General features: G+C 43.9%; 1 protein-coding gene across 1 annotated transcript in view; it reads left to right on the plus strand.

Moving 5' to 3' along the window:
- The window catches only part of T265_04523 (hypothetical protein), a gene marked incomplete at both ends in the record, with an annotated part of 16,376 nt that extends 8,220 nt beyond the window's left edge, over window positions 1-8,156 (plus strand). Inside the window, 2 exons of the mRNA XM_009169278.1 lie at window positions 927-1,145; window positions 7,204-8,156. Of these exons, the coding sequence (XP_009167542.1) occupies window positions 927-1,145; window positions 7,204-7,419 (435 nt within the window). The remainder of the gene's footprint in view (window positions 1-926; window positions 1,146-7,203) is intronic.
- Window positions 8,157-10,414: the final 2,258 nt, after the last annotated feature.

Consider the following 10,414-nt stretch of genomic DNA (forward strand, 5'->3'; position numbering starts at 1 on the left):
ATAGCTCAATGGATCGCTGAGGTGCGCAAACCGTCACACCACGGTAAGGTCCAGTCTCTTCGTGACAGACACTGATGTGACACCACACTGATGGTGTCTCTTCGACTGGTGATGAAACGTCTGCAATCTAACTGCCCAACTCAAAGATCAAGTCGATGACCAACTATGCACAGCCTGGGTAACCACTGTCCTCAATTTCTACTTTCTAATTGTTCTGAATTATTTTAGGCACTCAGTAAGTTTGTTTTGCTCTCGTTACGCGTTTACGTTTGTTATGCCAATCTTCCTTAGCTTTGAGTACTCAGAAAGTGTAACCACGTTCGTTATTCCTGCACACACCATTAGCCGGTAGTTTTCCTTTAACGGTGAATACTCGTGTTTTCATACTGGTTCACCTCCAACCAGGCATAGTTTCCGATTTTAGCCCAAACTCTAGTTCGTCATATAGTTTGAATCCTGCCGCAAGCAACCAGTTGGATCTACTAATAAGGCTGCAACCAGAGCAAAACAGCTCATCATGTTTTGTGCAAATCGGCTGTACAGTTCAGACCCTCAGTCCTCGATGGAACGGATTTGTACGTCATTCAAACACAAAACGTGGTACATTGCTTGTGCCATTATACTCCCCTACACCTTCCTATCCATGTGCTTACTGCCGCTGAGCCCTGATTTTCCGAATAGTTTCAGTGGGTCTGATTTGACAAGCACAGCTCATCCTGAGGCAACCTCAAAAATCTTTCGTTGTTGTTTTATCAGTATTCTCGGCTCTCATCCGTTTTCTAACATCCTAACGCAGTTTACTACAATAGCTTTTTCATCACGGTAGAAAATACTGTTTTACTGTTGGTTCCTGTTTTACTAACGATAGTTTTCACGCATATCCTATAAACACTTGTCCACTCTCCGCTTCAATGCTTTTCTAATAGGTCTGTGACTTTGGTGTCTCCGGTAAGCTCATGAAGTCATTCGCGTTGAGTAATGTGGGCAGCAATCGATACTTGGCTCCGGAAAGGATCAATCCTCAGACTGACCAGGCTTTCAGCATTCTATCAGATGTTTGGTCCCTAGGCCTGAGTGTAATGGAACTGGCCACTGGAGAGCTGTGTTATGCGGACACGAATAGCTTGTTCCAGCAACTGGATCGGGTTCGTTTGCACGAGCATTCTGTGGTTTATTTTTCTCTTCCCACTAAACTCTTTGCACCACTTCTTGCTTTGTCCATCCACATGCTTCTAAACGTTTTGAATGAACCCGAGCTGGTATTAATCAGAAACTGGGAAGCATTCTGCCGTGTTGCTGTTCCATTTTTCTCCTTCACCTTATCGAGCAGCACAGTGCTCAAGCTATCATCAATCTGAATAACTTTAGCGGAAGGTCCACACGATCCTGGGTTTTTGACGCGTAGTTTCACTACCAATGGGCGTGTGAAAACAGTAATTAGCCATCATCATAATATTACTTGCTGTGCGATTTGCTTCAAAACAGGCTAGTTTAATTGATTCACAACCGTACAACTTCAGCCGCTTCAACGAGTTGCCCGGTTTTGATCACGTAAATCAAAGTCCAAATGCTCTAGGTTTCTACCCATTCTCTTCCGCCTCTCTTCTTGGACCGCCTTTGCATGTTTGTGTGGCACTTGGTTGTTTGCATTTATCACTGGTGCTTTACTTTTCACGGTAGTGAACACGATTGTGTGCTGCGCACTGTCTGGAAATGAAGGACTGTGTGTGGCTTGACAAAGAACAGTGAGGATCAGCTGCTCTAATCTGGTTTCCAGATGGGATACAAACAGAGGTCGACTAGCAACGCCTTCCAACTTATATCAGTTGTACGCACCGCTCGAGTCTTTTCTGAGCAACCTTGGATTCCGCCTATAACTGCACCGCAGAATGCTGAAGACTGTTTTGGATAAATGTCTATAACTTTGTACGTGTTGAACACATCTAAGATAGATCAGCTGCTTCTTAGATATGTGTATGACGCTTGATCCACCGTGTTGTAAAATACAAATCCCACGTGATCTAAGCTATAAACAATTACTGGATCAACGAGTTTCTCGTTCCACTGTCTACAACGAGCGGGGCATTACTAAGTCTCGCCAAAACGAATTTAGGTAAAGGCACTTCATCGGTTTGAACAATACGTTTTCTTTCAAACCTCCCGATCGTTCTTAGGCCACACTGCAAACTAACCATCTAAATCCTAAAATCGGATAGTGTTCACTTCGCTATGATGCAATACCGCGTTATTTAGTCCTCCCGTTTGCTGTTTCGTAGGCCGACGAATTCAACTTGCCTCAAATGATAATGCCATGAGTGGGCTGTCAGGTTCCATTAGACAACCACGTGAATCGTGCTCGGATTGCACCATACACCTGTTACCTGGTCCCGGATGCATCATGTGATTGTTGTTACTATCGCAATACCAAGCTGTGAGTGGAAATCAGGAGTGGTGTTTCTGTAGGTGTGAGGTGCATAAGGTACTCCAAACCTTATAAGATGTGGTGTGATGAATGGTCTGGCAATGGCGGCCCGATAAAACAATGATTACCCTCTTGATACCAGTTTCTGTTATGTCTCTTAGAAGTAGTTAAACTAACCAACCATATTGGGCTTAGCGATGATCCAAATAAATTCTGCAATCATTCTGATACGCTTTTTATTATGCTTTCTGGTTTCCCAAGTGTTCGGAGATAAAGGGTGGGCCTATTAGAAGCAGGATAGAAGTTCTGTGTTGTCCCTAGCAGAAACTGCACTGTGCGTTCGTTAATATCGCGATCCCTCTGTATTTCCTCGATCCAATAACTTTTTCCATGTGAGCCACAACCTGAAAAACGCACATTTCAATCTCCGCCTTCTTGAAGAGTTTTCAGCTATTGTTGTACTTTGGTGAAATTCATTTTCCGATCAACCTGCGGGACAAAAACAGTCGAACTTTTTCCTATAATAAGTCCTTATCACATGCGAATGGGTCAACCAAGCCTCTGAACGAGCTTCCATCAGTTCGCAAATGGTTATCATTGTCTGGTTGTCCGTTGCACAAAGTACAAACCTTAATGTAGCACTGTGGTAGAGAAACAGTCCCATTGCTACTAAAACAACAGTCCACTGTGAGGTTTTCGTGTCTACTAGTGTCGGGAGAGAGTTTGAAAAGTTGCGCCAGAGCAGCGTTCTTTTTATGATTAGAATCGTTGATACTGTGGGGAGATTTGTGAGGTTTGCTGGAGATCTTGTCCAATCTACGCTGAAAAGCCGAAGAGCACTGCAGCTGTTTCATCCTTGTTGGGAACTATCAACAGTGCGCGTCTGATGAAACTCCAGAGTCTCGAACCGGCGACTTCCTACCTAGCTAGCAACCATGCTTCCCATTTATTCAGCATACATTGGTTTCACTCACAGACGAAATACCCATTATAATTAGAAACTTGCTGGTAGGTAATGACCGGAGGGATATACAAGAAATTCCAGTCAGCCAGCCTGCAACCACTCCAACATGTAACAGTCGTCACAGGTTGCTTCAAATAAGCAAACAAATTCCTAGCATTTTCTTAAGTACATGCGATTGGGAGGCAAACCTAGGTCAAAGGCATTCGTTTCCGGCCACCCAGTTTCTCCCGTGCTCGTGAAATAGGCTTTATTGGACAACCAACAATCAATGTTTTTTAGTAGGAAACAAATGTGAGTATCACATGGCCAATGATTACACTAATCTGACCAACTCCCCTGAAAAGTTCACAATGGCGTTCTCGTTCTACCAAAATTTAATGCGGAATCTCTTGAAAAACTTCCTCAAAGCCTCGCGATATCCACTATTTGGAGGGAGGAATAATTTGATGGGATTCCGAAATCAAATCCTCTTCCATGTATATCGAACAGTTTCCCTTCAAGACGCAAGAACCGTGTACGTGTTTAACTTGCATTCATGCTATATATAGCGTGACTTATCATCAATCGTGGACGTGCCGCTATTCAGCCAACACTTTCCGTTCTTTGCCGACATCTTCTGAGTATCAGTGGGATTTTTCAATCCACGATTAGTACTCCTTGATGAGGAACACCGGGATATACTGAAACTGGTTCAACACACGTCGAAAATCTGAGCAGTTCGGTGTCCGTCTTGAGATCAAACACCCATGAGTTGGAAATTAGTATCCCACACCACATTTTGATGTGCATCCAACTGGTCTCCTGGACGAGGACGAAGGTAGTGTTTCTTGGTTTTTCCGCGTAAGTTGACTTAGGCAAACGAAAAGACCAACAGCCAGGCTAACTTCCGATTGGATGGCGGATACTACTGATGAGGCACGCGAGTAGTGTGTGGTTTTCTCATAACTCTTCCTCGCTTTCAATCGAAGGTGGGGTTTATTACGGAGTTTTTGGAACTGCTTTGCGGTATTCGTTTACAATTGTGTGACAGTCAATGAATATTCAGGAAAGTTCGAGAAAAAGACGGACATCCGGTTTTTAAAAACAAGGTGCATATGAGAAGTTTACTTTCTTGTTCAGTAGTGTGTAACTGTTTAATTGGTATTTCTAATGAGCAACTCCGCGGCGGCCGGCTTTCCTCCTTTCGCCACTCGGTTATCTGTTTTGGGTTTGTTGTGCTTCAGTGGTCGCGTAACTCTGTCAGTGTACGGTTCAGCGAATGGAGGTTTCCTGCTGAGGAATTGAGTTTAGCGAATGTGGTTTTCGGCTATCATTAACACAACTTTCCAATGTTTACCCCTCATTTCCTTCCGATCTTACTGTCTCCACACCGCACCGCCTCACACTTCTCCAGTTTAGACTGGCGAATAATGATGCAACGTATTTTGATGTGATGGCATATCAGTGTGCTGTCCATACATGTCGTATTGTATGGTATGTTAATCGTATGAATAACAAAATATAAAAATAACTTGCTAATATGTATGTGTCTATGTACAATCATCGGTGTCTGCGAAGCATTGCGCAGGTCTGATGGGGACATCAGGTCATTAATGCTTAGCTACCCCAAATAGTTTTCGGAAAGTTCTTTATACCCTGGTAGTCCAGCTGTTCACTCCACAGGTTACGTTTTTTTATGTTGTTACTTTGTATGCCAGAGGGCCGTTTGTCTCATAGAGCTTCTTTTGCTCAGCCTTGGTGAGCGAAACTGTAGTAGGTGGAACCACTGCACTTCAGTGTGCGGTTTGTGAGATGAAAAACTTAAGCTGAGAAATATGTGGTATGAAATGTAAATAAGTGAGAGGACGAAGAAATCTGTTCTGATGTTTGGGGTTAGCTTTGAAATTTCCTGCTTTATTAGACGTTTAGAAAAGACAAACGTGGTACTGATCAGGTTCTCTAGATCTGTGTCCGAATCTCTCTATAAACCTCGGTCAGGCACATCCTCAGATCCTTTGTAAACGTTCGCAGGAAATTCGAAATAGATGTGGAAAGTTTCGTCATACTTTCTCGCTCACATTAACACCAAAAGTAGGAATAAAAGGATGCATCGCGTGGACACCAAGCACACTTTTCCGGAACGAATCGTCACAGGGCAATGATTTCAACAGATTGTGAAATCATACGATAGATACTTTCACGTGGCATACCATTGCTTGGACTAAGTTTAGGTTATTACCTTCAAATATTTGTTGACCACTGTTTGTCCTTCATAAGTAGGGGACAATTAATGACAAAGTGTGAACATAGCTAACGTTTCATTGTGCTTGCATTCACTGAAAAGATTAGCGGTTAATGCTTTTACTACCCTCTGGCAAAGTAGTCATTTTTACTACCTTCAGCAGCCTTCCGTGGTTGTCTCATTTTTGTGGGGTGTCAGCAAGGCAGAATGTATAACTTTTCCGGCCCTCTAGTCTAGCAAAGTACAGATTCTTCTTGGACCACAACTGACGGTCGTCTTTTGGTACAAGGACACGGGAGCACCCGGAACATGTGGTCTGCAATCTGCATGCCGTATGTGTTGGAACCACAGTGAGCGATCGGTTTTCTTTTTCCTCTCCAGAACCGTACTGCCTGCTCCTCTGATCAAATAGCTTAACTGTAGTTGTCTGGCGTTGCTACACCATCAGAAGGCATGTCTACACTGAGATAGTCATCCTGACTGTGAATCTCATGGTCTTCGTCGTGGACTCTTTCGTACCGTTCCAACGGGCAGTTTTCCTGATACACATGCGAATTGTGCGGTGATGAGAAGGGTGATCATTGTAATCCTTAATGAAGTAACTGTCTGCAGCAGTGAGACGACAGTGGTGGTCACTTTAGCCTATTCTGCAACTGTATTCCGAGTAAGATCGCATAGGCTACCTGGCCAATTGATTTCTGTTGCTCAGCAGAGGTCATTTGTTTGTGCTGTGTAGTACGGATTAATGGCTTCACACGACACGTCACGTTCTGTACAAGAAGAATTTCCACTCAGGCATGCTTCCCTCTAAAGTTGCGTTCTTATGTAACCGAGCAAAACTCTTAAAATGCAACTTTTTCGCGCTTAACCACGAAGGTTCGTAAAGAACCAAATCCTCAAACGAATTGCGATACCTGAAATTCGAAGCTCGTGAGAAGCGCATATCGTCCGGCGCGCATTGTGTTCCTAATTCAGGAGACGTAGATTGCGTGAAAAATCAAACTTTTGGCATGACATGTCGTCTGCTGAGGTTTTCACTCTTCCGTGGAGCGTCACCCAAGCAGTCACACTTTGCTTGCCTATTGCCCGTCAAAAATATCAGTATGATTCATCTACTAATGAGTAGTTAGTAATCAGTGAAAAGCCGAATAAAACCACTTCGTGCTATCTGGATTATCCAACGCTTATGACTATCTGTCAAGTTATGTTGCGAATATCTTTGATTGAGTTCAAACCTACACGTCCCCTGGGAAGTAGTAAAAATTGAAACAATTTTGTGCGTTGATCTCACTTCGTAAGCATGAGACATTGCTACTATTGGGCTTTTGTCCAATATCTAGCTTCTAACCAGTTGCTGACCTGACCTGACTAGTGGGTAGTAATGAGTGCCGAGATGTACTAAACCGCTATTTCCTTTGGGTGGCATGGCAGCCAGGCCCCGAAAGAGAGTTGCAGCTGAACGACCATCACTCATTAGTCGTCACGGTTCTGTGAGCTTAATCTGCTGTCGCCTGTTTTGTTCATATCCTCATCAACTCATTCCCAATGTTAATAGTTTTTTTTCTCTATTTTTCCCCTCTTGAAACCCTCTATCAGGTTGTCAAAGGAGACCCACTTCGTCTCCCAACAGATGGTAGATTCTCCGAAGCTTTACAAGATTTTATCAGCCGTTGTCTTATGAAAAAGGAATCTGACCGCGCCGACTACGTACAGCTGTTGGAAAGTGATTTCCTCCGGTCCGTGGACGTTGCCGCTGGTCAGAAGCAACTGAGCGAATTTCTTCCACAGTTTATTGATAGCAACGCGACTTGACCACAGAAGTTTTGTTTTTGTGGCCAGGTTAATGTTAAGAATTTGTCTTTTGTATTATTTGCTTTGGATTCAAAAAAGTGCTTCCCAAACGGGATTCCTCTCCATCTTTAGCACGACCACATGGCTACACGCCCGACTTTTCGGTTAACTTCATTCCATATGGACATGGAAGTATATTCTCGTATACACGTAGAACATCCCAACCGTGGATTCTACCGATGACGCTGTAGTGTCATTTTTATTCAACTGACCGGTACTCTTCCGGACAACTCTGCCTGTCTGTCATTTGTTCCCATCCACTTGTCTACTCAAGTTCTTTCGTGTTACCACTATCATTCAGATTCGAACCTGAACTTTCTGGGAGTTCTCGGTTTACACCTGCTCACTCTCACTCACCCAGTCGCCATTTTCATCCGCCCCTCTGAGATGGAAATCTTTCTGAACGCCTTAGTTTTACTTTTTTCATCTATGTACCATTCAACACAGATGCCCTTTTCCCCTTGCACCCTGGAGCGAATGTCTTATTCACAATTTCCGTTTTCTTTGGAAAAGGAGGCTCAACACCGCCCAACTACGCTACATATTGTGCTGAATCCGAACGATCGTCATTCTTCTCTGAGACTGGGAATTTCACAATTTTGCCTATTCTCAATGGCTGGAGATTTTCTCTGATATTTGTTATTTTCCCTCTATTTTCGTGCCGCGTCATCTTTCAATACACTTTCGCGCTGCCTGTCTCTGGTGCAGCTTGCAGCTTTTCTGTTCTGATGGTTTAACCATGGGGCGGGTTGAACAATACGTGGTAAACTGCTAGATGTTTCGTGTAACGTAATTTTGACCAGACCGTACTGAAACACCCACGGCAAGGCAAGGTTTGAAATTCCTACGGGTCTACCGCATAACCATTTTTCGCTTGAACGAATCCCTTTTGTAGAGCGAAGAACAGTGTGGTAGAGACGGGACCCTACCACTATTTAAGCGGGTAATATGGCATCAGGAATGACACTGAAGTCTTACAGCGTCTCTGGTCGGACTGCTGTGGGATCTTCACACCTTGGCTGGGGCACACCTGATCTTGCTTGCAGGTCGTTGGAAACCCCGCGGGACATGGCACACAACCGATCCCAGTGACACGCATGCCGTCATTTCTAAGCCGCACTGCCTAGCTAAGGTTCTGTCGTGCGCTGGACTTATGTGATGTCTGCAAATGATGCTGGATTGAGTGTGCCGATAGCGTCTTAGTTCTATACGATTCCCAAATATGTTTATTTTAATGCAGTCCAAAGCTGTAAGCACCTTGATTTTGACCATCCTGCTTAAGGACGTAGGGGTTTCTTCCCATAAATCCCTACTCTTCCCTTTTCTTTCTGCAGTCAATCAGCATTGTGTGTTACTGTTTTATTGCTGTCGATGATGATGATGATTAAGTCAGAAGGTCTATGTGTTCAGGAGTGAAAGCTAGTGATGGGCGGCATTGGACTAAAAGTGGAAAACGGTTTGGAACCGCTGGGTAGACTAGGATGGAGGTTGATATGACAATAAGAAAGTCTAATTTCAGAAGTTGGACGGACGCTTCCACCTTCTCGTGATGGACTTATTCCATGTTTCGATTAGGTCATGGTCGGAGGCACTAAATGAACAGCAGAAGTTTCGGCTGAATACTTTTGCAAAATGCCGGAAGAATCGAATTAAGCAAGTTGACTGGGCAGCCGACTGACTTTGTAGCTAGTGAAGATACCCGACTCCTTGTCGGTTGTGATAGTGCAGAGATTGTTTCTAACAATGTAGTCAGAACGAGGTAATGGGGCACTTTGGAGACGCCGGAGTTAGTACACTAGCTGTTTTGTTCAGTCAACAAGGAAATATGAGTAAACCGCTCCAGATATTAAAGTTTACTGAGATTGGAAAAATGAGACTAAATTGAGACACTAATCAAGAACAATTCTGACGGACTTCGTTCTAATCGCGAAATTGTTGGCGACACGGAGCCGGAGTCAGACGACTGTAACTTGTCATAACGCTCAAAAAAAGACAAAAGAACTTAAATAAGAAGCGGTAATTACACGGTGATCAAAACAGTCGTCTGGGAAGTAGGAAACAATAGAAAGGGATGGTTAAGATGAACACTTCGGTAATCAGTCAGTCGGGGCCCGAAATCCGGTATGAAAAGAAAGGTTGGGGATAAACGGTCAAAGATTACATACAGTCCACACACACGTGCGTATTCAGTCAACTACCTACTCAGCATTCTGGACAAATGTCACAGTTGCGAGTCCAAAAGTTAGACTTGTTGAATTAGTGTACTCCTCGGCACACGTATTCTGTCACCAGCTTCAATTCCAATCCAACAACAAATTATCAAAATTAGGTGAAATTTTTCGTTGCTCCAGAATGGCACGTGAACGACAGATTTTTGTGCAACCCCTGCGACAGTCAATCCATTAACAGTCTGGCTTGTTAAACACAGGGGTAATCACACTGTTGGCAGACGTCGTATTCATTCTTATCAGTTATCCCGTACAACACAGCAGCGAGAGATGACAATAGGTATCTTTGTTCGTCATTGCTGTCAGGTTTTCATATGGTCATTTCAGAGTTTTACTAAAAAACCAGAACCGCTCAAGAGTTTTACCGCATTGGCACTCATACATAGCGTCCTCAAAATCTCACATCTAAAATGCGGTGAAACCTGGAGTCGAGCCAGATACGGGACAAAAGAGTGTTTATTGGCAGAGGTGTTCCAGTGCTCCTTGGATTGCTTGTTCAAAGACCGTTTCGTAGTTCAGCATTTAGGGTCTGGAAAGGATCAGAACAAGTTTTGATATATCGACTTATCATGGCTTCAGCGAGTATATTGGGAGATAATGTACCAGAGGATAAAGGCATTCTGATGCAGCATCTCCCGACCTAAAGCTGCCACCTTGACGTGGTGGTCGGGCTTGAGTGCTGCAACGATCCCGCGGGCTACACTGGCTGGAACTTCGTTCCACAAGGT

Source organism: Opisthorchis viverrini (assembly GCF_000715545.1).
Source record: "Opisthorchis viverrini unplaced genomic scaffold opera_v5_74, whole genome shotgun sequence".
Lineage (NCBI taxonomy): Eukaryota > Metazoa > Platyhelminthes > Trematoda > Opisthorchiida > Opisthorchiidae > Opisthorchis > Opisthorchis viverrini.